At 39.6% G+C, this 27,518-nt stretch overlaps 1 protein-coding gene across 2 annotated transcripts in view; it reads left to right on the forward strand.

The window, feature by feature from the left end:
* LOC131689930 (sialin) overlaps positions 1-22,839 on the forward strand; it is a 58,565-nt gene extending 35,726 nt beyond the window's left edge. For both annotated transcript variants that reach the window (XM_058975318.1, XM_058975319.1), the window contains 3 exons: positions 5,213-5,641; positions 5,709-5,865; positions 21,843-22,839. In XM_058975318.1, coding sequence (XP_058831301.1) covers positions 5,213-5,641; positions 5,709-5,865; positions 21,843-22,246 — 990 coding nt within the window. In that variant the 3' untranslated portion in view covers positions 22,247-22,839. The remainder of the gene's footprint in view (positions 1-5,212; positions 5,642-5,708; positions 5,866-21,842) is intronic.
* Positions 22,840-27,518: the final 4,679 nt, after the last annotated feature.

Here is a 27,518-nt window from a genome sequence, read left to right on the forward strand (position 1 = left end):
TCACGAAGATATACCTTTGAAAAGAAGAAGGCGTCACTATAACTCAAAACATCCCATCTGGTTTAATAGAGAAATCAAAAATTTAAAAAATCGTAAGCAGAAAGCACACAAAATCTACAAAAAATACAACAGCGAAGATAACTTAACAAACTATTTAAATCTATGCGATCAATTGAACCTTGCCATTGATATCGCGTTTGAAGAATACAATGCAAGAACAGAACGCAATATAAAAACTTGCCCAAAAAACTTCTTTAATTACGTAAAAATTAAAATAAAATCGGATTATTTCCCAACAGAAATGCATCTTGATGGAAAGGTAGGCGATAACTCAGAGGAAATCTGCAATCTTTTTGCAACATTCTTCCAGGAAGTTTACACTACATTTTCAGAGAAGGATCGAGAGCGTGAATACTTTTCATTCCTCCCAGAACTTTCAAGAGATATTAACATTAAACAGATAAAAGTACATACAATCATGGATGCCTTAAAAAACTTGGATAGCTCTAAAAGCCCTGGACCTGATGGCGTTCCACCGGTGTTTTTAAAAACTTTGTCAATAGAACTAACCGCTCCTTTATTTTGGCTTTTTAACATGTCTCTAGAATCAGGTTGTTTTCCTAAAACATGGAAAAGCTCTTTCCTAGTTCCAATTTTTAAAAATGGTAAAAAATCCGATGTGCGTAACTATCGTGGAATAGCTATCATCTCGTGCATTCCCAAGATTTTCGAGGCGATTGTCAATGAAAATTTATTTCACCAAATCAAGAACAGAATTACCCATGTGCAACATGGTTTTTTCAAAGGGCGTTCTACAAGTACAAACCTGCTCGAATTCATTAACTACACATTAACAGCAATGGATAACGGAAACCACGTTGAAGCTCTTTATACAGATTTTAGCAAAGCATTTGATCGCATCGACATACCCATGCTACTTTTTAAATTAGAAAAAATGGGGTTTGAGCCAGGACTTCTTACATGGGTACAATCATATCTTACAAATCGTGAACAAGCTGTTAGATTTAAAGGGATAAAATCAATCCCAATTCAAGTTACATCAGGAGTCCCTCAAGGGTCTCATTTGGGCCCGCTATTCTTTATTTTATTTGTTAACGACATTTCCTTCATTCTAAAAAATGTAAAAGTTCTTATATATGCTGATGATATGAAACTGTTTCTAGAAATAAGAAATGGTGAAGACTTTCAGACATTTCAAAACGAAGTAAATATATTTTATACATGGTGTAATAAAAGCCTGCTGAAACTGAATGTAAAAAAATGTAATTCCATAACATTGAGTAGAAAGAATAATATACAGAACAATAGAATCTTATTGGGAAATCAACAAGTAGAAAAGTGTGACAGAATAAGAGATCTAGGAGTTATTATAGATTCCAAAATAACATTCATAGATCATTATAACACAATAATTAACAAAGCAAACAGCACACTAGGTTTTATTAAACGCTTCAGCTATAATTTCCAAGATCCCTACACAATAAAAACATTATATGTAGCCTATGTGCGTTCAACACTAGAATATTGTAGCATAGTTTGGTCGCCTTTTTCAGCAACGCATGCAAACCGGATAGAATCAGTACAAAAGCAGTTTTTGATGTTCGCTCTTCGTAAACTAGGTTGGACTGGACTACATTTGCCATCTTATGAAGCACGGTGCATGCTAATTGACATTCAAACCTTGAAAGATCGTCGTGAATTTTCTATGGTATCATTTGTAAACGACATTGTATCACATCGTATTGATTCAATCGAACTTTTATCGAAACTAAATTTTTATGCTCCTTCTCGACAACTACGTAACCGCAGCATCTTTTGTACAATTCGCCATCGCACTAATTATGCCAAGTTTCGCCCTTTAAACCAAATGATGAATATTTACAACAAACATTGCGAAAGCATTGACTTCACTATGTCGAAAACAAAACTTAAGCAGCAGTTTAAAGTAAACCAAAATTTCAACTAGTGTTAAGTTAGTTTAATAATTATTGTAAGAAACCGGTCTACATCTGATTGACGACTTGAAATAAATAAATAAATAAATAAATATTTCGGATGGGTCGGTGGGTCCATCTTCCTTACTCCGCGTTAACCCACTCTTGCTGCCCCTAAACGAACGAGTCCGCTCGAACCAGTCTCCTTGCATTTCCGTTGGTTACGTTTCCTGTCCTCAGCCAGAGTGATGCAGATGGGGATCATTCCACCAATTACGCAAACCGCCTCCGACGATATCGTTCTGTACGCACTCGCGACACGAACAGCTATTAGACGAAACGTGCTTGACAACTTCGTCCGGTTCCGCTTGAGTTCAGTGCAGCAACCCAGACTAGTACGCCATACCTCAGTATTAAGAATGACACACCCGCCAGGTGACGTCTCGAGCTGCATTTTGCTCCTCCAATGTTCGGCATGATCCTTGCCAATGCGTTAGTTTTCCTGTAGCCTTCTGACGTACATAGTCGACATGGCTGTTGTAATTTTACCGATTGTCGTCCATTGTACCCAGGTGCTTCTGCGCATGCATCGATGGGATTGAATGTCCCCGGAAGCTAATCACGGCGCGCTGGATTTTTTACGGTTTCTGACCAGCACTACCTCTGTCTTGTGGTGCGCCAGCTGCAACTTGGCATCAGTCATCAAGGTTTCCACGATGTCTATTATCTCAGCCTTCAACGTCTCGAACGGTTATCATCAGAACACTGTCATCTGCAAAGCCATCAATCTCGACCCCCACGGACAGTTCCAATGGCAACACTCCGTTGCACGTTATATTCCAGAAAGTTGGACTGAGTATGGAGCCCTGAGGTACTCCCACCGAGATCCTAATAGTCCGGAACACTCATTCTGTGCATCGCTACGATGATAGCCAGCTGACGCTGTTGGACGCGTTCTTCGCGGTGCAGTAGCGATTTGCCCTACTCTTTTGCTTCGATGCTTAGTTCACGTTCACGATAACTGTGCGGATGGCGTCCACCGTCGAAATGTCTTACCGGAATCCGAACTGCCTCTGCGATAGTCCATTCTCTTTGCAGCTTAATTCGTCAGCCTATTGGGAATGGCCCTTTTTCGAAGTTTACCAAGAGTATCCAGCAGGCTTATAGGCCGATACGATGCTTCTTCTCCAGGTGGCTTCCCTAGTTTTGGCACCAACACCAGTATCTGGATCTTCTATCTATCCGAGAAGTAGCTTTCGTCCAAGCATTTCTGTGGAACTGGCCTCAACATGTTCGGAAACGTCAGGATTGCGGTCTTATGTGCCACGTTGGGGATATTGTCCGGACCGGGAGCTTTCTTCGCTTTCAACTCTTCCGCCACTACAAGAGCCCGTCATTGAAGACACGATTGTCACCAGTATTTCTACCATTTGCATCAACGTACGACGTAAGCGACCATGCGGTTGGGTCGTGCTTCGGGAAAAGACCCTCCATGATAATTTTTAATTTGTCAGCGCACATTTCAGCTGGCATCGTGGAACCCTTGATCTTGGTCATAACGACACCGTAAGCGTTGCCCTTGGGGTTAGCGTCTACTACTTCCCTGACTGCACCAATACGCTGGACGCCGGCAGCTCCTCGGCTCCGTTTTACTAGACATTGTTACATCACACGCCCTCGCAAAGGTTTCCTACATCTCATCGGTATTCGAAATTGGGGCGAGGCTGTCAACACGAAGTTACTTCATTCGGTTCCCGGGAATGGGGATTTTTGGAAGCATGTTCCTGTGCCGGGATACTATTTGTGAATTTCAATTGAATACTGGCAATATGGGTATCAAAATTCTTGGAATTGCATCAGTATGCTGTATCTCGTGGTTTTGGAACCATTTGAAGGTTTAACCGCGGAACGGACATTCCGGATCAGGTTCCCGTGGGCCGTGAGTGGCCATTTCATTCCAATTCATTTTTTCAAATTACCATAGGGTCCGTAACAATATATAACAGACTTCTGAGACAATCTGAAGAGTTTTTTAACTCATATTGCTAGGACATTATTGAAAATTTACAAATCATGCCCTAGTACTGGAACAATACACCGGAAAATTCGGTTTACCAAGAACCGGATCCATTTATTCGGTTCAATTTTACAGAATCAAAAATTGGACGAATTCCTGAATCCAAAACATCTAAAAGTGTCCAAATCGGTTAAAAGAAGCCATAGTTATGAGCATTTCAATTTGCGGGTATCCGGGTCCCTTGTTGGCCTGTTAAAGGTGTTTTTGTTGGACACATAACAGTTAAGGAAATACTCCTTCTTATAACTGGTTGCCTTCCATTTCTACTTGAAATCATTCGTCAATGTCTATGATTTTTTGTGCTGCAGGCCAAAGAGAATTAATAACCTAAAATATTCCATCTATTTTGTAAAGTTACTCGCAAGACACCTTTCTGAACATTCTATTAAATCACAAAGATGATTTCTTGTAACTATAGTAATAGTTCCGCCCTATGCTGCAAAATATGCTCTTTGATAAAAATTGCCCAATATTTTCAAAGTGATTTAAAATGCGAAATCAGCAATATTCGGTAAATTTTATTTCACTATTATAACAAGGAAGAACTGGTCTTTTATATGATATACTCAACCGGAAAATCAACTTTTTAAATTTTAAGCGAGCTTGAAAATTTTCACTCTTATGTTTAATACATATGTGCTTACGATGCTCGGTATTTTTGTTTGTTTGGATTAGAAATACACAATATGATTCTACAAGCCTTCTTTTACAACTACACTGGCTGTTTTGAATAAAAATAGCTTCATACTCTTCTGAACTTTTGAATTAAGCTCTCAATATTTGAGGATAAAATGTAATACAAAAAGAAGCTATAATTGATCGATTTGAGCCTCTTGTAACGTGAGTAAACACAACATTTAAAAACCAGTAACCTGTCAAACGAAGCGGAAATCAACACACTACACAATAAAACATCACATACCAATAAGAGTTTTGTGACTTTTGATCAGGTTTTTGAATTAATTTATTCCTCTGTGCGACCCATTCCATGCTACTTGAGCGTACTATACAAAGCACAAGGAGCTAACACAACACAGAGTACGCGTAGCACATATCACAGACAAATCAGTAGGACAAATCATTCTGATTCCAACACCTGAGACAATCACTATTTGTTTAAATATTTACAATTTGGGTTCAATCATATATTGTAACTAATCATCTAATATGCCCATTTCAGGGTGTACTCTATCCAGCCCTCCACAATCTCGTCTCCAAATGGGCTCCTCCGAACGAGAAGGGCAAATTCATCTCCGCCCTGATGGGAGGAACGTTCGGTACCGTCGTAACGTGGCCTTTGGTCGGTGTCCTCATAGAAACCCTTGGATGGTCGTTCGCATTCTACGTACCGGCGGTGCTAACCGCCATCGTGGCCTCGGTCTGGCTTATCATTGTGGCTGACTCTCCCGCGCAGCATCCTCGCATCAGCAAGGAAGAACAGGAGTTTATTGAAAAGTCACTCGGTGATACCCTTTCCAAGCAGAAACTACTTCCACCGGTTGTGAAAATGATGACCTCGGTACCCTTCCTGGCCCTGCTGGTGCTGCACTTTGGTAACCTGTGGGGGCTGTACTTCCTAATCACAGCAGCACCTAAGTTTATGAGTGAGGTGTGTATGATGATTGCTCGAATAGTAAAAAAGAGGGCAGAATAAAACTTTTTTTCCAACCCGACAGGTTCTCGGATTCAAGCTGGCCAAGGCAGGTTTCCTTGCTGCACTTCCATACCTGGCCAGAGCATTGGCTGCCTTTGGATTCGGTAGCATCGGGGATTACCTAAGGAAGAAATCGTTGTTCACCGTTACCACGATTCGCAAATCATTCTGTTTGTTTTGTAAGTATACCAATTTGATTACTCTTCTGAAAGAAGTTTGGATAAAACTGTCAGTCCAAGGTGCACATAACAAGTTTATTCTGTAGAGTACGATTCTTTATTGTTTTAACCTAGATGCTAGGTCGTTGTCGAACTCGTTTGAGAATTCCAATCCAATCGAGCACATATTTAACCTCAATATAGAAAGGTGTGATAAAAGATCTAGCTGCATACACACATTAAATTATTTAAGCGATCACGTCGTAAAAAGTTATCGATGTGTAGATTTGAACGACGGGCAAACGACGAACAATCGCAATTTTTCGGTAAAAATCAAAAGTTGCTGAAGTGTGATTCAATTTCAATTAGCATTGTTGCCATCAACGTTTTCTTTCTTGACAATAGTAAAAACTTCCAACGCATAAGTTTGATACTTTGGCTATTTCTACACATTCGCTTTCCTCAATCCCCAAACTTCCAAAACTTGCCAACTGCTTAATCAATGAATAGCTGTCCCACATCAATCACTAACTATAACTGCCTGCTGGCACGAGAAATGAACGGTATGTCGGCAAAAATGCGACCATAAAAAAATCACAACACGAGTGGAAAAACACCGGGCGCTTCTGGCTGTCACGCAAAACATCGTAATCAAAACGAAAACACAAAAACACATGCCCCTCTCTATGACTCTACACAGTCGCCAAGACGGGCCCCCACGCTTGGGAGGGGAAACATGTTTGAACATTGCTGTCGAACAAAAATAGATTCTCCACTTGGTCACGGCAGGGGAAGGACCTTAGCCCGAAACCGGTACCACGCACCGGTAGGCGCTGTAGCTCGTAGCAGCTTGGAGAAGGTATTCGTATTCACCTTAATTCGTCTTTAACAGCTACGATCGCGGCGCGTGCTTTTCCAGAATGATCCAAACAGCTGGTCTTTCCTGATTGATTGGGGATAAATGGAGGACGGAAGAAAGTAGTTAGTTATGCCAGAAGGTCCAACGGTAGAGCTTCGCTGTTTGCTGAAAAAGTGGGGATCCAGTACGAATTCGATCGGAAAAAATCATGTTACTGATAAACTCGTCCAAAGTTCATTCACCGGATTTGTGAGCTGAGACGAAGATTGGGAACACGGTAGTTGAGCTAACCATTAAACATTCACCAATATGGAACTGTTTAGTGACTCTACCAAAAGTTGACCATTTTTTGTGTTGCTAATTTGTAAAACTAAATTCAAAATATATCAAACTTTCCAGAATAACAAGGTTTGAAAATAGTTTAATTTAATCAAATGCATACCCGAACGTTGACAGTAGGTACTGCATTCCACAAGTTATGAAATTGTATGCAAGTACTTTGCATTCAATCAATTCTTTTTCAATGAACGTTCCACTTCACGAACAGAAGACAATTATGACAGCAGTTCAAATTCAAATAATGGTTAAAGATTTGACGTGTAATTTCCAGCATTAACTAGAAACCAGTATCATATACAGATGCATCCCGCTACCATCGAAACATGTAACAAAAGATGTTATTTCAAGCATTGCCTTTTTCTGGAGAATTTCCTAGCTTCCGACATAACTCAACACCATTTCAACATATCCAGTGTATTTCGTAAAAAAAAATCAGCATTATTTTTGAATTGTAATGTTTTCGGGACATCTCATCAGTATCTGGCGTGACTTAGATCACATTTTGATGTATGTTACAGCACAGCATCATTTACATCAAATATGCGATACAGGCCATATTCGATTATCCGTAGTCTCGATTTTCCGTAGACTCGATTATCCGTAACTCGATTATCCGTAGAAAATGATTCGATTATCCGTAGTCCGAAGAAATTGTTTCAATTTTCCGCATATTATGTTTTATAAAAGTTCATTACACGTCTATTATTGCAATTGATACCAACTACAGTTTCTGAAAGAATAAATATTTTCTAAAAAATTATGAAATCTTCATAGAAATACAGAAGTTTTACTTAATTAGCGTATAATTTTGAATTCGATGCGATGACTAACATATTTTCGTACACCAATCAATTACAATTGATAGTAGCTACAGTTTTTGGAAAACCAGAATTTTATGTTCTCACAAAATATTCACAAAAATACGTGGAAATACAGAAATTTAGCATTTAAAAAAACTTTTTTTTTTCTATCCCAATATTTAAATACAAAAATCGATAGAAATTGATATCAGCTACATTTCCTGGAAGAACAATATTTAAACTCTTGAAAATTACAATAATTTGGGAAAATAAAGAGATTTCATTTAATCAACAAATATTTCAATTCAATGCAGTGTGCTATAAAAATTTATGCACCTAATCGATTGGCTACAAACTGAATTTTTCTGTAGATTTTCTCTGTGATTTTTAGAATGAATACAATGACCGATTTTGTTAACCCCATTATGTATTTAAGACTGACGAAATCTGATCATTGGTTCCAGATCGTTTTCGACTATCAAATGTATGAAATAAAACCTAGAATAGTTTTCGAAATCAGTCTATTATCGCATTAGTTTTAAAAACAATCGAAACTTTTTAAATACTTTAAGAACATCAACATTTTGAATTCATAACACACGCAAATGTTTTCGCTTTAATTCCATCGTGTAATATAGGGGAATTAAATCAGAAGATTTTTTCTTAAATGTGGCTGACAAATTCTGTTGTAGAAAAATTCTGCAGCGGACAAACATGGGGACTAATAAAATAGGATCTTCACTGTAGTCAGTACATTGCACTGCTCTGAAAAGAACAGCGCTAATAATTATTTACGAAGTTGATGCACTGAACACCGCCGCTCTAAGGTTGCCAACAAGTTTTTTGGGTAACTAATACTTATATTCGCTATTTGTAACAGTAATAAGCCTCCCATTTTGGTTTAAACGCAAGGACAATTTTTAAAACAAGATTTGATAAGTAGAGCTCATTAAACCAATTTTATCAAATCTGTAATCTAAAAAGATTTTTTGAATTTTACTAAACGTGATTAATTTGGCACCACTTGCATCTGTTATACTCAACCTGCACAAAACGTTGCATAACGCAGGGCTGAATTTTGGAACAACTTGTTTACTTATTCAGCCCTTCGTTATGCAAATTTGCAACATTATGACAGAATGGCTAAGCGCGGTGTTTCATGAAGCACGGCGGTTCCTTTCGGTTAGGAAAGGCCGCATGGACTTTTGAGGAAATGCGCTAATACTGCTGCTGATTGAACAACGCACGCTTCTTGGTGTCGTGCGCATAAAAAGTTGTAAATTTTTGATACTTGTAACGTGTGCAAAATTCATCCCCCTTAGAAATCCATATTTCAAAATCGTCCAATGCTGGTTCTTTGTTGGATCAACGTTGTGCGACGCTCAGCAGACCGTTCGGCAGGCGTCCATTACTGGACTTGTGTTGGATGATTTTGAAACAAATTTTTGGGCTTCTCAGTGGAATCTAGCGTGTTGCTTCTCTTAGATGATTCCCAAAGTTTTGTTGTTGTATACAAACTATTGGTGCGTAATCTCAATCTCAGTGGTTATTTCTGTCTGAATTAACCAAAACCAGTATTAAGTTGACTGAAGTTTCACACAGAGAATTTAGTTTTATGCGTTTTGATTATTGACCAAACATAAGTAGGGTGATGAGCCTATTTTCACCATGTTTCTATTATCACCCTACCCATTTGAAGCCGTTGGTTATAGCAGTGTCTGCCATCTTTATTCAACGCATTGAGTCAAATGGTAGCGCAACAATAGGGGCACTCGATTCGAGTTTTCATTGTGCTCAAACACAAGAATTTTACTGTTTTCAACGCATTTGTGTTATTGTATTGGTTCTTAACAACAAAGCAAAGCGGTTGATATCAATTTTTGCGCATTCCATTGATTGTAAGGTAAGAAATTACCGAATTAGTGAGGCACCTTGCTTAGTAAGACAAAAAAAAAGACTAATCATCCTATATTAATCCAAATTCATCGAACACATTACTTTAAAATAAAATAAGTTGGCTAAATAACTTATTACATGTCTTACTTTCACTTTATAGAATATAAAGCGATCGATATTCGTCCATAAGTCAAACATTAATACATGTACCATAAGTCAAACATTGATGCATATACCTTAGATACTGTTTTTCAACATATAGCAAATATATTTCATGAAGAAAAAAATATTTGTTTTGATTCGATTATCCGGAAGATTCGATTATCCGAAGCGAAATTTTTCTGCACCCTACGGATAATCGAATCTGGCCTGTAATGGGCAGTAAATGCAATGTATAAATTCCAATGCTCTTTCCATATCCATCTTGTAGTTGTACAAGTAAGTTTTAGTTTCAATTTTCATTCCGAATTCTGCTACTTACCTTTCCGTCGTCGTCTGCCGCCATTCCATCTGAAACTTTGGAAGTATTTACCTGCGGATGAATTCTTAGCTTCCTGTCAATTTTAGACTACAAGGTGATCACAACGTAGGGCCTAGGCATCAGACTTATGACAGACAATGTATTCATTACATATTTTTCGACACAACACATTTCTGTTGAGTTTTTGAATACGTACGGTTCGATGAAGAATTAAATTAGAACCCACATTATGTATTTAACCCATTCATGCCCATGTTGTTTGTGGACAACAACGTTCTTAAACAGCTATAACTTTTGATTAAAGCAAAATTTTCTTGCAAAAACAAGTAAGGCTATTAAATGTGACTATTGCCTTTCATTTGAGTATTAATAGTTTCAAGGACCAGCTCTAGAGCTGAAGTTATTGCAATTAGTCTGATTGGATTCCGATGGGGCAGTGCTGCCAGGAACAGTTTACGTTGACGACGTTATATTGCACTATTATCGAAAATTGCTGTAACTTATCAATTTAGACTGTCTTTCGCTACATTTTCCACGCAATTGGACTGTTGTAAATCTAGGAGAATTGTATTGAGCATTGGAAGGTAAAAATTGAGCAGCTTCCAGCACTGCGAGGGAAGCACCTATCTTTTTAAAAAAAAAAGGATTTTCGTGTTTCTTGACCCCACCGTTTTCAAGAAAAACTGGTTTTGAAACTCTACTAGCCGTAAGCTCAAACGCGTACTAACTATATTTAAACCGGACTAACTTTTAAACCGGCCCAAACTATTTTGTAAGCTTTAACTCAACGATGCTGTCATTTATATGGCTGCGTTCTGATCGCCGATACACGACAATGTTAAAAAACAACAAATTCATGTTAAAGAAAATGAGTAAACTAAACAACATGGAGAATTGTTTTTCATTCCGATATTTTCTTGCAGTAAAATAGCTTTTCTTCGTCATATGTCTCGTTCCATAGCGTGTGAGAACAATTTTGTCACCATGTAATTGATATGTTTCTGAACTTAGAACTTTAACTTGGTGGATAGTTTATAGTTGGCCGATAATGTACAGCTTTTTGTAGTGACATAATATTTAATGCACAAAAGAAAATAAGTTTGAAGTGGTTGAACAAAAGAGATTATAACTACTAGAGGGAGCAAAGCGCTACTGTCTCCATGTATTCACGGACTGGAACATGGGGTCTCGCTCTAGCATATTGTATCCCATTACTTTGACAGGTTTAAACCCGGGCAATATGTGTCAAACTAATGTGCCTAGCATATGTAAGAGCGAGATGATAAATTTTCAGTGTTAACAGCGACATGCGACCTCTAGTAGTTATAATCCCTTTGGGTTGAACCATCGTTTGTAACTGGTGCCATGATAGTTATTTTAAACTTTGATTAAAAAATTGGTTGAAATATTTCAATGTGAATATCATTATAACTGAATACAATACCTGTCGACACGGGGGGAGAATATTTATATTCGTTTCAAGCTAATTTTCACAAGTTTGGAATAAATATCAATTACAAATAAAGGTTAGATCACACTCTGCGAATTAAAATTGTGCAAGTTTTTTTTTTCAGCGAAGCTTAAATAAAAAGTAAACAAAGGTCAAACAAAAAATTAAACTTTGACAGAATGATCACAAGTGTTATATTTAATATTGTTGATTGCATATTTCTGTAATGCATCAATGCAGATTGGAACGATTTTATTTGCTAACAACGATTCTACGATTTTATAAATAAACAGAAATGAGTTTTGAGCATCCTAGTAATATATTTTTACGAACAAATATATTGCGTTCGCAATCAATTATAAAATATTTTTATTTGGATGTTTTATGTGAGTTTATTCATAAAGGAAAAATGCGTATATTTAAAATCTTTTATTTAATATTTGCTTAGGGTATTTATAGAGTTACTTTGTAAGCAGTTAACATTCTGATTCAATTTGTGAACTGGTAGTGAAAATAAGAAAATGTATAAAATAGTGCATTTTACGATCTATATCCGATTGTCATTTATTTGGATCTATCCTATGAAAAAAAACTATTTTTTTCGTTATTCACTTTCTTTGATGTGAGATACGACGGATATATGGGCACTAATTCGTGATAACATGTTATTGATTTATATTAAGGAATAAAATGATCCCACTTATTCTCACAGCGATATGTAAAAGAAAATAATCAAAACAATTCTTATTGCAGTTTTGATTCGAATCCGCAAAAACAACTTTGATCTGAATATGAGATAATCGATTCGATATATCCAAATGCTCTCCTGTAACTCTTCGATGAGCTATTGGAATCAAGCGTGTAGAGAGAAGGAAAGAACAGAGAAATCAAAAGTACAGGTAAATATAGTTCGACGGTGATTGTCTTTCCTACCTGTTTAAACTGGCTTATTTATTGCCATCTTTATTGCGAGCAAAGAGAGTCATTTTGATCCAGAAGAAAGCCGAAGAGAGGATTGAAAATAACGAAGTATGCGCAAGAGGAGCATGTCATATTTTTGTCTTTTTCCGGTAACATGATGCTGCCATTTGCATTAGTGCGTTCTGATCGGCAGTACACGGCAATGTTAAAAACCGTACAATGAGATTAATAGAAAATTCACTGTTTATGCCATTTAATAGTCTGACGTATTTATATTTAGTTAAAATAATTTTGGAATCCTCGATTTAGCTTAAACAAAGTAACATTAGAATTATTTAAGATTCAAGTGGCTAATACTACGTTCACACAACAAGTAAAAACGTGTTTTAACGCTATCTCGATGTTATTTATCTTGTTGCTAATTATTATAACATGTTTAAACTCCGTAGTGTGAACGTGGCATACAACGTTATTTCGCTATTTTGCTAATAATGGTGCATACTATCGTAAACGTTATAGAGTTGTATTGTTAGTCGCTAGCCACTCCAAGGATTGAAAAAGCTTCTCTAACATTATATTTAGTAGTCAGACAGTTCAGCCAAATCTGACTATTTCAAATTAAATCAAATGCTTACAGAACAATAATGGAAGCTTACCTTTTTTAGAATCGTTTGTATTAGTTGCTGTTCTGCAGCACATGAAAAAACCAAAAACAATTATTTATTTGCTTCAGATAATTATGTGGTCATTGGAAAAGAAATCTGACATTTTAGACTGGTGGGGCTTATTATACCATCCTACCCAACTACTCCACTAACCATGAATATAGAATTTGGCAGACCTACTTTGCTGAAAATGAAGTAATTCAAATTATCAGCACGATTATCTAATCAATCCTGAAATACCAAAAGTTCAGTAATTGAGCTGAGAATTTGACAACTTCAAAAGCTGATTTTCAACGAAGTTAATCTGTCAAATGGGTTAAATTGCTAAGCTTTCCACAAAATTTGAGAAAGCTTCAAATCCCGGTTACAAAATAATAAATTACATTTAATTACTTCCTATAGTCTGCAATCAATTGACAGATATAACTTAACAAATTGAACCTGACACTTGATGCAGACAGTGAATCTTCAGGAGGCACCTCGACAAAATGCGGTGTAAACCGTAGCTCAAAATTTCCTGGACCAATCCTACTGAATTTTGCACAGTTCTCGACAAACATATGATTACGGCCTAAAAGCCAACTGTAAAAATCCACTTTGAATGGAAATTCCGGACAAACCGTTACTAGCCGAACACAGTTCATAACAGTTTATGAAAGAGAAAACTTTTCTTTTTCGGTTACTATAAACATCTGTGATTGGCGCGTAACGGTTTGTCCGGAGATTTTGACAGTTGGCTTTTAGGCCGTAATCATATGTTTGTCGAGAGTTTATCTTCTTCACATCATTGCCCAGGTAACTACAAAAACTTTTTGCAAAATGCCTAATATTATTATTTTTTCAATAGAATTTTCATCGTTTTTTTAACAATAATCGGACTTTTGCTTCAAAGTGCTACGAAAAGTTCGAAAATCGACCAAGAAATAAAAGCTCCATTTACTTGTGGAGTGATGTTAAAAACAACTATGCAAATGTATCAACGATTGGTCCAGTAGAAACCAGTTTTCGACGTGGCACCTGACTGAATAGACAATTTTTGCATCGAAAAAAAAAATAAGGAATGCATTTTTAAGCCGACAATACTTTGCACAACCCCCTTAAGTTCCGACACGATTTAGACGATTCTTCCGCATTAAACTTTTTGTGTCATTTTTCCAAGTCATTTGCCCAGTCTCAACTTTCACAACTTCTTTCAAACCCTGTGCATTTCCGTTCTATCACTAAGAATTAAACGACAATTTGTTCTACAGTGGAAATGCTAATCGTCCAAGATCTGATGGAAAATTATAAATAGTGAAACAATATAAGCAAGTCTCAATATTATTTAAATAGCGATCATGGCATGGCTTTATTTACAATCTTTTATTTAATCTTAGTTTGGATTCGTTCGAAACCAGTAAAAATATAAGAAAACATCCACTTGCTTATTGTGTTCTTTGTGAGAAGAGTAGAAGAAGTAGAAAAGGGTACACATTGTGATTATATATTCTTTTCTTTTCCTCTAGTTAAACTAACTAAACTGTAAATTAAACAGCTTCACTCATTTTGATAGTCATAAGTAAACTAACAAACGAAAACAATTTTTATTTAATGCAGCTCTGCATCCAATTATAAAATTTCGGTCTACGGTTAGTTTCAAAATGATTCGACTTCTGCTAACCTGCAATATAACTCTTCGACATGGCATTTTCAAATGAGCGTGCAGCACCTTATGGATAGGACGATATTGAATATCAAAAAAATGGTGTTTAAAACTCGATTATACCTGTTTTTCGTACGGGATAAAACTTGCTTACTTGCCCCCATATGGTTTGTGTGCAACGTGGGTCATAATATTGCACATAAAGGTCGAAAAGTTGATTCAAATTATTGAGATGTATGCAAGAGGAATATGGCGCTCCTTTACACTGTTTTCATTTGGCTTCAGGATGCAGCCATTCCTGCAATGACAGGTACTAACGTGTTAGACCGGACTAAACTCAGGCCTAAAATCAAAGATAGTACCGTGCGGCGGTACCAACTAGCTTCAAGCTTACCGCTATACATGCACGAGAAAAAAGTTGGGCACGAAAGGGTTAAAATCACTGAAAGTGTCTGCTTGCTACTACTTTTCAATTAGGTTACCAATTGAAGGTCGTCATCCGATTCCGGGTGACCTTGGATAATATTGCGATTTTGAATATTTCTGACCAGAGCTCCTAAATACTGAAATCTCCGGATGAGCTTGAAAGAAGAACGAAATTCAGTTCATGCCACACGCGATGAATGGAATTTTTCGTTTGTTTACCTGGTCGTTCTATCGCTCGGCGCAGTGCATAAATTCAGGCATTTTCGAAATAAATTCAAATTCAGGAGCAGTTTGTTTCTATGCTGGGCTCTAGAGGGATTATCAATCAGAAATGCACCAGACATAGATTACGCAGGTCACATCCTAGTAGCAAAATTCAGGTTAAAGGCACTCTTCCATACATTCTTAAAACTTAGATTGCACTTGTAGTATTCTATAAAACTATAAATGTTACTTGGGTTATGATCAAAAATATAGAAGATACCACAGTGTGCCTTCAGTTTTTTCACATAACAAAAAATTAATGCTCTGGTTGGTGAATGAATTTATATATCCTCTGCACTGAAACACTTCATCTAAAACAATCAATTCTGCGTGAAATTTCAATCAGTTTGGAAATGAATGAATGAGGGAGGTGTTAAAATGAATGTTGGTTTCGGTAAACTCAAGTAGGCAACTAAGTTTGAGATTTCGCACCACTGTTGTTAACGAGGCGGCATATTTGTCTTTTAGCCACCCGTTCCAGGACCCGCCATCCCAAACAAACGATAAAAAATGAAACCAAACGTTGGAAATTGATCATCATAATAAAGCGAATCCTACAAATGATCGGCCTTGACCTGACACCCATTTGATTTGTCGTTATTGAGAATGCAAACCACGTTCGCAACAGCGATTTGTCCTAATGCAGATTAAGGCTGAAAAAATAACAAAATAACAAAAATAACATGCGCAACAAAAACTAAAATTAAGATAGCCTTCCTGCCGCATCTCCTCACCGCGCATCGACATGCTTCTCATTCGAATAACGAACGATGAATAAAACACAAGAACACATACGCGGTTTTCAATAGGCGACGACTTTGCCCCTTCTTTCTGCATTATATGACCGCTCATCAACATGCTTCTTGCTCGACTAGCAAAATTCGAAGAAACATGCTTTTCTTTCGACTATCGAACGATGAATGACTTCCCTATATCCGATTAGCTGTCAGCTGCTCCATATTGATGGCTCTGCCTGCAACAGACTAAAAAAATTCAATTTTTGACATTGCTTCCGAAAGTATGCAAGCAAATAAGTTTTTGCTCTAATACAAGCCATACGTATTTCGAAATTTGATGCACCATTGATTTTCCGACTGATTAGTGTGCAATATAATTTCGTGCAATACAATGAAAGTTACTAGCGTTGAAAAATTCTACCTCCTGTTTCATACCGTGACCGTAGTCACCACAAACGTTTATTGTACGAGATTGAATCTGAACATTGTGAATACCAGATGAAATTAATATTATTCACTAACGAATTTTCGAATTTTTGATCGAACATTTTTCATCAACTTCCGTATAAGTGAATTATAACATTTTTTGGGCGCCCTAGCACATAATCGCCCAGTAACGGTCGATGGACCGAAGCTGAGAGCAATTTGGTGGATTGATGCCATTCTCAACAAAATATATACCCTACTTCATGAATCGATTAAGAGTTGTTTAGTAGAGTGTGCCAACACTACATCCGACCAAAACATCGAAGGTGACGGGTGTTCAATAAAAAATGAGAATGATTACAATACCTTTTTGTAAAGCAAAGAGCGTATTTTTTTTCTCTCCAAGAGAATTGCTCTCTGGACTCCCTAGAAATGGGTGGCATGTTTCTTTTCGCTCGGGTACTGTCAGTTCATTCGAAGATGGCGTCGAAATAACAAGCACTCCTCGAGTGTGTTGTACGGTTTTACGAAACGCATGATAATCATGGAAAAAAAGTTAACGGTAGACAATTTTCGAGATGAAAATGTGCCCGTAAGTACAGTTTACCGGATCCTGGTATCCATGAGCGTGAAGCGGAAGGCCCGTGGCGGCCGTTCGGCGAAGATAATGGCGAAAAAGAAGAAGAAGAAAGGACATTGAAAAAGCTATTCGACAACAACGACGGAACGAGTTTGCGTGACGCCGTCTGAAAATATCACAGCTCCCATAATCTGTCGGAAGAAGACTCGGTCCCCCAAGTACACGGACGAGCAGATAGCGATCGTGGAATCGCTGTGCCGGTGAACGACGAAGCAATACCGCGGGACATCGTTCGTGCTGGACGACGAAAGTTTACTTTCCGCTCTCGAAGACCCACATTCCAGGAAACGACAGCTACTATTTCAGCGACAAGTCGCCAACACCCCCCGAAGACAAATATAAGCTTCACCATAAATTTGAAAAAAAAAAGTTATGCTGAACATCGCCATTTCGGACAGAGGCATTTCAAAGTCGTGGTTCAAGCAGAGCGGTCTGGCCAACAATCAACAAGTGTACCAGGAAGAGTGTCTTGAGTAAATTCTGTCGTTCTTAACCCTCCGGCACTCGCGCCGTTGTATTTTGTGCAACAGCTTCCGAAACTCTAGCGAAATCTTCTTCCAGCACAAGTGGGTGCTCATTCGGGGAGCCATCCGCGCGAGTGCTGGAGGGTTAAAGGAGCATCGTGCGGATGCTAAGTATGTCTTCTGATCGTACAATGCACCTTCCTATTACACCAATAAGAAACTGGAGTATCTTGAGCAGAAAAAGATACCGTACGTGCCGAAAGAAAGGAACCCAACCAACTTGCCCCAGTGCCTCATTGAGAATTTTTTCGGCTCCCTCGGTGCCTTAGTGTACAAAAATAATTGGCGGGCCAAGTATACGAAGCAGTTGACCACCAGCATCCGGAATTGTATCCGGGAGATGGACGTCAGTGCCGTCCAGCGCTCTTGTGAGAGCATCGCGACTAAATTGAGTCGAACGGCTGACCAGGGCCACTTCTCGAATAGTCATTGACGTTTTTTGGAAGAATAAACATTATGCTTTTAATAAAAAAAATACTAAATTCTTTGATTTTTTTGTTTCTACACGAATACATTTTTTTTGAACCCGCCTTTATACTTCTCATATAAAGGCAGTGCAGATACTCAGATCGATAGATTGTCGCAGAAGGAGATATTTTAAGACAAACAAGTTATTTACAGAAAAAGTTTAATAACTCTTTGACCGTAGATCGATTTTTTCCTCACATTATATCCTCTGTCACCCCTCAAAAGGTTCTTAACCATAAATCAAACACTGTATTGTTCTGGCAGAGTAAACAAAATAGTAAATGGCAGGAACATATTGCTTGCTATATAAGAATTTTTCGACCAAATTTCTTCACTTGAATTTACTTGTTCAAATCGTTTACATTCTTCCGTACGACGACATTATTTCGACGCTCGCATTTTTGATATTTTTTTAAATCCGCTTTACTAGAAATGGAGGATAATGTGCGTCTGAAGCAACTAATGACTTGAGTGCTTCTGAAACAATGCAGTTCATTGAAGCTTCTTCATTTCTAAACACGAAGTCCAGGATTCGATTTCGCCTGTTATTGTTACACATTTGTCGCATTTACAGTACAGACATGCCGCCGAGTAAGGTAGTACTCGTCCTCGAAAGGGTCGATTCAAACGAGTCTGGTAAAATATACCTGGAGGTGGTACTCCGACAAAGAAGCCCAGGGTGGTTATAATAATCAATGGAATCAACGCCCATGTTGGGTTCAATGGAAGATGCGATGTCAAGTACAAAGTCTATGTGCTTCTGAATAACTTCTACATCACTTGCGGAATCGGGGGGAACATATGCTACATCCACGCAGATATTAGTATAAGGACCACGAATATTTAACCAGAGTTGTTCGAGATTGTGAGTGTCATTTTTTGTGGATCGCTTAAAGACTACAATGAGCACACGACCACCACGTTTTTCCCTGCACTGATAGGATCGCGATCGTTACGGTATACCGCGTAGTGTGAGCCAAATAATTGGTGCGATTTAATTTGATCATTCAGCCACATTTCGATCAGAACAATAGCATCATGATCGACATCTGAAGCTGTGACGAACACCTCATCAATTTTGGTGCGTAGTCCTCTCACATTCTGATAATAGATTTCAAGATGTCCCTGCAAGTAGCCTCCTGATGGTTGGACGGTAGACGATAGAGCGGCGTTGGTTGAAGCAAACACCCGTTATTTGGGGTGAGTTTTCAACGGGGGCAGGATCTGTATATCGTAATTTGGAAGAAAATAAACATTAATTGTGTTTATCAGAGCAAATGGATATAGGAGTTTCATGTTTCTTGAATACGTCTGATTTGTTTAGAGCGTTGTCAACTAATCAGAAAAGCTCGCTGTCGTGTCCGTCATGTTCCATGGTAAACAGATGGGTGTCGGTGACGGAATAATCCTGATTACGTCTGCTGGCAAGCTGCAATTGTAGATCAACTTCAGTGTATGCAGTATCTCGAATAGCTTCGGGAGGACCCTCATTAGCTTTAACTGACTGGAAAGAGTCGCTACCATAACATCCAAGTTCCGTGGCAAACAAATGAGCGTCTGTGGTACAATCGAGCTGATTACGTTTACGTTTCTGAACGTTGGCGTTGTACTTCTCAGACAGATTTGCTTTTCACTGTACTGAGTAATCTAAGAACCAATTCTTGGGAATCACATCTAACCCTTGCTTCTCCATTGGATGGGTAAAGTACTACTTTGACACCCAACCAAGCTGGGTCAAACTTACCTTGGACTTCCTGATTTGTACCACTGTCGCTCGATCGGTCTAATGACGACCGTTTGTTCTCGCTTCACAATTACATTGGAATTAACTGGATGTGTTTCTGCAAGGTTATGTAAGGATGTGCTTTTAGGTGTGCTAGGTGGAACAGTCAGAAATCAACGTTTGCCCGACCGAAGTTGACCTACTTCCATGGAGTCGCAATATTTATATCCTTTTTAATTAACGAAACAGAGTGAGTCAATTTTCATTTTTTTTATATTTTTAACTACATTCAAGGGACTTTTCAATATTAAGAGCCATAGTACTCAAGAGAGAGCAAGGAGTTGAAGGAAGAAAGTCGGTTCCGACAGCGTGAAGAGCCAAGTTTTTGTACGCTCGTCCGGACATGCCGCAGACTCAGGTGATTCGCATTTCTAATGCCAAAATATCCTGACTCCTGCGGTAGCAGACAAAGGGTTAAGTCGCCGGTAAACTCTAAGCTTGCTCATATGACCCTTTTCCACGCTTTCCTAAATTTTCTTCCTTCAACTCCTTGCTCTCCCTTGAGAACTAAGGCTCGTAATATTGAAAAAGCATATCACAGACGCACGGTTCAAAACAGCGCTTGAAGTGCTTATATTGGAGTCAATACATATTCCACAAAAATTATCATAGTAGGCAATCGAAAATTTAACTTGTGAACCGGAAGGCAGCGCTTGACCGTCTTAGACAAAGTTGTAACGCAGAGCATTCTCATAAATTTTGTAGAACATATGTTGTCTTTATCACTCACAGTAATCGAGTTACGATACGTTTTCTATAATTAACTGCTTTAATTCTCATTTTTACTTATAACTTTTAAGCTTCTGATTTTTTGCATTAACAATGTTCGAAGGTATTATTTATTATTACATAACACACAACTTTTCCGAAGAAACCTAATAGTTGTAAACACTTTGTATAGAGCTATGGCTGATGTTGATTTTATTTCAGCCAGTTTTTGAAGCTGTATAACAAATGCAAAATTTGAAATTAATCGGTTATATAGTTTTTGAATGGCAGTTAACACAGCAAATCGCCTTTTTTCTAAAAACGTTCCACAAAAAGCTTCGTCGTCGAGTCGCTTGTCAATATTTTTGCATGAAAAAATTAAGGAATATTATTAAAACAATACATTATCATGCACAAAAGGTTTGGTCAACTCTCTTCACCCAAAGATCTAAAAAAACGTGAAAAACGAAACCAGAAGGGATTAGCTCCAAACATTAGAAAGCCATAAGTAAGGTAGAAAAATATGTCTGTGGTGATCCTCCAACGATAATTTGCATTGGTGAAACAGAACGTCGATCAAAGGCGTTATTACACGAACATAAAGTCTTTAGCTTACAATTCCTTTTCATCCACATAATTGGCGGTGTACTCATTTTCTCCACGTTGCAAAATGTCTTAGGCAAATCAGCACCCTATTACAACATACAACATTCACTCATAGAGTATAACGTCTAATAATTACAAGCCGCAATATGCTAAAAATAGCCAACATAGATCGAAGAAACACATTGCGGAAAATACGTCTCCAAAGCAAACTACCATCAAGTGCAGCTTGCAGCATGTGCAAACTGCATTCATTATTAACCACACGATCTATCTTTAATAGTTAGAGCTTCAAATGGAACCCCTCCCCCCTCTTGCCCAGTGTGTTTGTTCAGTGGAAATCGACTGATTTTATTTTAATTGCAGCTCACATAATCCCCGGACTGTTCCTCGTTGGCCTCATCTACGCCGGTTTCGATCCGTACATGTGCGTCGCCATAATCACCCTCTCGTTGGGTTTCAACGGTGCCTCTACCATGACGAATCTGCAAAACTCCCAGGACCTCGCCCCGAACTTTGCCGGCACCCTGTACGGTATCATCAACTTTGTCGGAACGACCAGCGGTTTCATCACGCCTATGCTGGTGGCACATTTCACCGCCGAACGAAGCACCATGGACGAGTGGCGGTACGTCTTTGCAATCGGTGCCGCAGCCTACATGATCCCGGCGCTGGTCTTTGTCCTGTTTGGCTCCGCCGCGGTACAAAAGTGGAACGAGCCCAATCAGCACGAACCGCAGAAAGGCGCCAGGGTGCAGGAAACTTTCTAAGGCTGCAACCTGTCAGTCTGATGCAGGACTGCTCCTCGCATGTTGATCCAGTACAACGGAGAGCCACTTACGCACGCACACACGAACGTTGAGGGCACTTTTTGTAAATATAGCAGAGTAATGTATTAGGAAATACACACTTGCAGGAATCTCATTTCTAACGATAGTCAACTACCTATTAGGTGGGCAAACAAGAAGTATTATTAGCTAGGGTTATAAATATCACAAATTGGTATATAATTTTTCTATATACATACAAACAAGCACACGCAACTTGTGCAACCGAGAGATGCAAGTTTCAGATAGCATATTTATGTAACTAATGGCTTTTATGCTCTTATCGAAGCAGTGAAAATAATAATAAAAGAAAGTCATTGGAACAGATTCGCAGCGACATAGTTAATCATGTGATTGAGAAATTGTAGACCTGACTTGCAGTGACAAGTCCCTCACGAATTTCCTCAGCTTACCGCGTAGTACACAAGGTAGGTAGCTGCCAGGAACAGTTTCAAATAAAGGCGAAAAAAATAAATTATAATGAAGACTCGTAACCCTCACTCACTCAGGCCAGTAGGAAAAATCCGGTGTCCCTACCCGTTCAAGAAGAGACGCGTAATTTTCCGTCTTCACAAATAGTATGATCATTACGTTTCTGATCCAATATATACTAGCTATCTATCACTTCTCTCCCCGGATGCCTGCTTCCTGTGTTACATAGAGTGATGAGCCCATTTGCGCCATGTTTCTATTATCACCCTACCCATTTGAAGCCGTTGGTTAGAGCAGTGTTTGCCATCTTTGTTCAACGCATTGAGTCAAATGGTAGCGCAACAGTAGGAGCACTCGATTAGAGTTTTTGTTGTGCTCAAACACGAGAATTTTCACTGTTTTCAGCGCATTTATGTTATTATATTGGTTCTTAATAACGAAGCAAAGCTGTTGATGTCAATTTTTTCGCATTCCATTGGTTGCAGGCCGAGAAATTAATGAAATAGTGAGGCACCCTGATTAGTATGGTGAAAATGGGCACTTTACCCTACTTATGTCCAGTAGATTTAAGTTATGCTGTACACTGCAGAACAAGTTTCGACGATATACCTCCGGAAATTCATTGTCACCCGCTCAATTTACAGTATATTGTCATGAAAATTTGAGGAAATATCGTTCAATTGTGGCAATATTATATAGAAATTGAATGAATATAAATCAATATCAGACAAATTTATATAGAAAGGCACAATTGTCCAATTTTCTTCGAACAGCACATCTATAATGCAACATTGGCACACGTCTTTGGTTAGATTACGGAGTAAGACCACCATGCAACTTTTAACAAATCGAATTCTTTTTATCGCTGCGTTGCGTTGTGATGATGAATTTGGCGGGTTTCACACTGGCTTCGTCATGTTTGACTGCTGTTTATCTAATAAGAGTTACTTAGCAAATGGTAAGTAGGAATTCATACCAATCCGAACCATATTATAACCTCAACAGTATGGGCACACCATAGCCGGCCGCCCCCATCTCCATCATTCACGAGGAAGGCTAAGGGGTAAGGTAGACGGGAAGTGTTGATGCTCCACCTACTTATCGGAAGGACAACGATTTATCAGACTCTTCTATAGGTGTCGCGGAGTTGGAGGTTTAGAAGAGTATAAGGTCTAGAATTCGCTCCAAGCAAGCGATGCGACCTTTAAAGTACAGTTTATTATGTAGTTGTTTGGTTAGTTTTCGAGTTTTTGACTCGAAAAAGAAAAGATCTTGTTTAGTTTTGGTTTTTTTAACTCTGGGTAGCCGGCTGCCGAGAGTATCCGATGTTTCCAAACAAAGACAATTTGGAGGGGTATATTCGGCTTTTCAGTCAATAAATAATATCGAACACTACTTTTTTATAATGGCCAGACGTTTCGACCGTTGGTTTCGGCCTTCTTCAGTGGAAATTATAGGTAGCGTTTTTGTTCTTCGCTTCATACAAGCGGTCTATCGTCGGAAATATTTGCTTCCAATTTGACAATTTGAACTCCACACTGCCGGTCGTGGGAGTATTGCCTTGAAATTTGAAAAAATCGAATTTTTTTTATAGGCTTACAACTTTGCTCATATCCTCGAGGATAGGAAACATCCTACCAATATAATATATATTGGTATGCCCCTCTAAATAACTTGCACAGTATTATATATTTTTCATTAAAGTTATGCGAGGAGTTAGCACAGAATAGCATAGATATTTTACCCGAAAAGCGCGATGTAGAGCAAAATGTCTACAAAGAAAAATTTAACAGGTAAGTCGTCATAATAAAACGCTTTTTGTACAATATTGGAATAAGGCAGGTGGTTCGCAAAACAGCAGGGTTTATTTTGAGCTTGTGTATCTTAATTACGAAACGACTTATTTGGTTGCCTCTTCTGGCAACAAGTTTTGAAGGGCACTTTGTAGCACGTCATAATTTATTTTCTGTATTTACATAGGGGAATATTTAATAATTTCTGGTGTCCGGTCGTTCAGCCGAATGCTGTTTGGTCGAACGCTATTTGACCGACTGCCGCTTGTCCGAATGAATCATTTAACCGAATACCAATTGGCAGAACGAGCTGATTTGACTGAACGAGCTGATTTGACTGAATGGGCTGTTTGACCGAATGGGCTGTTTGACCGAATGGGCTGTTTGACCGAATGGGCTGTTTGACCGAATGGGCTGTTTGACCGAATGGGCTGTTTGACCGAATGGGCTGTTTGACCGAATGGGCTGTTTGACCGAATGGGCTGTTTGACCGAATGGGCTGTTTGACCGAATGGGCTGTTTGACCGAATGGGCTGTTTGACCGAATGGGCTGTTTGACCGAATGGGCTGTTTGACCGAATGGGCTGTTTGACCGAATGGGCTGTTTGACCGAATGGGCTGTTTGACCGAATGGGCTGTTTGACCGAATGGGCTGTTTGACCGAATGGGCTGTTTGACCGAATGGGCTGTTTGACCGAATGGGCTGTTTGACCGAATGGGCTGTTTGACCGAATGGGCTGTTTGACCGAATGGGCTGTTTGACCGAATGGGCTGTTTGACCGAATGGGCTGTTTGACTGAATGGGCTGTTTGACTGAATGGGCTGTTTGACCGAATGGGCTGTTTGACCGAATGGGCTGTTTGACCGAATGGGCTGTTTGACCGAATGGGCTGTTTGACCGAATGGGCTGTTTGACCGAATGGGCTGTTTGACCGAATGGGCTGTTTGACCGAATGGGCTGTTTGACCGAATGGGCTGTTTGACCGAATGGGCTGTTTGACCGAATGGGCTGTTTGACCGAATGGGCTGTTTGACCGAATGGGCTGTTTGACCGAATGGGCTGTTTGACCGAATGGGCTGTTTGACCGAATGGGCTGTTTGACCGAATGGGCTGTTTGACCGAATGCGCTGTTTGACCGAATGCGCTGTTTGACCGAATGCGCTGTTTGACCGAATGGGCTGTTTGACCGAATGGGCTGTTTGACCGAATGGGCTGTTTGACCGAATGGGCTGTTTGACCGAATGGGCTGTTTGACCGAATGGGCTGTTTGACCGAATGGGCTGTTTGACCGAATGGGCTGTTTGACCGAATGGGCTGTTTGACCGAATGGGCTGTTTGACCGAATGGGCTGTTTGACCGAATGGGCTGTTTGACCGAATGGGCTGTTTGACCGAATGGGCTGTTTGACCGAATGGGCTGTTTGACCGAATGCGCTGTTTGACCGAATGCGCTGTTTGACCGAATGCGCTGTTTGACCGAATGCGCTGTTTGACCGAATGCGCTGTTTGACCGAATGCGCTGTTTGACCGAATGCGCTGTTTGACCGAATGCGCTGTTTGACCGAATGCGCTGTTTGACCGAATGCGCTGTTTGACCGAATGCGCTGTTTGACCGAATGCGCTGTTTGACCGAATGCGCTGTTTGACCGAATGCGCTGTTTGACCGAATGCGCTGTTTGACCGAATGCGCTGTTTGACCGAATGCGCTGTTTGACCGAATGCGCTGTTTGACCGAATGCGCTGTTTGACCGAATGCGCTGTTTGACCGAATGCGCTGTTTGACCGAATGCGCTGTTTGACCGAATGCGCTGTTTGACCGAATGCGCTGTTTGACCGAATGGGCTGTTTGACCGAATGGGCTGTTTGACCGAATGGGCTGTTTGACCGAATGGGCTGTTTGACCGAATGGGCTGTTTGACCGAATGGGCTGTTTGACCGAATGGGCTGTTTGACCGAATGGGCTGTTTGACCGAATGGGCTGTTTGACCGAATGGGCTGTTTGACCGAATGGGCTGTTTGACCGAATGGGCTGTTTGACCGAATGGGCTGTTTGACCGAATGGGCTGTTTGACCGAATGGGCTGTTTGACCGAATGGGCTGTTTGACCGAATGGGCTGTTTGACCGAATGGGCTGTTTGACCGAATGGGCTGTTTGACCGAATGGGCTGTTTGACCGAATGGGCTGTTTGACCGAATGGGCTGTTTGACCGAATGGGCTGTTTGACCGAATGGGCTGTTTGACCGAATGGGCTGTTTGACCGAATGGGCTGTTTGACCGAATGGGCTGTTTGACCGAATGGGCTGTTTGACCGAATGGGCTGTTTGACCGAATGGGCTGTTTGACCGAATGGGCTGTTTGACCGAATGGGCTGTTTGACCGAATGGGCTGTTTGACCGAATGGGCTGTTTGACCGAATGGGCTGTTTGACCGAATGGGCTGTTTGACCGAATGGGCTGTTTGACCGAATGGGCTGTTTGACCGAATGGGCTGTTTGACCGAATGGGCTGTTTGACCGAATGGGCTGTTTGACCGAATGGGCTGTTTGACCGAATGGGCTGTTTGACCGAATGGGCTGTTTGACCGAATGGGCTGTTTGACCGAATAGGCTGTTTGACCGAATGGGCTGTTTGACCGAATGGGCTTTTTGACCGAATGGGCTGTTTGACCGAATGGGCTGTTTGACCGAATGGGCTGTTTGACCGAATGGGCTGTTTGACCGAATGGGCTGTTTGGCCTAATGCCGTTTGGCCTGATACAGTTTGGCCGAATGACGTTTGGCCCAATGCCGTTTGGCCTAATTCCGTGTGGCTTAGTGCCGTTTGGCCTAATGCCGTCTGGTCTAATGCCGTTTGGCCGAATGTCATGTTGTCGAATAGTATTGGGCCGACTAGTTTTGGTTCAAAAGTTATTTGACCGAAAGTAATACTCATCAAAATGTCCATTCTATTTGACTGATTAATCATAATAACTCTATTACATTGATATGTTA

The sequence above is a fragment of the Topomyia yanbarensis genome, chromosome 3, assembly GCF_030247195.1.
Source record: "Topomyia yanbarensis strain Yona2022 chromosome 3, ASM3024719v1, whole genome shotgun sequence".
Lineage (NCBI taxonomy): Eukaryota > Metazoa > Arthropoda > Insecta > Diptera > Culicidae > Topomyia > Topomyia yanbarensis.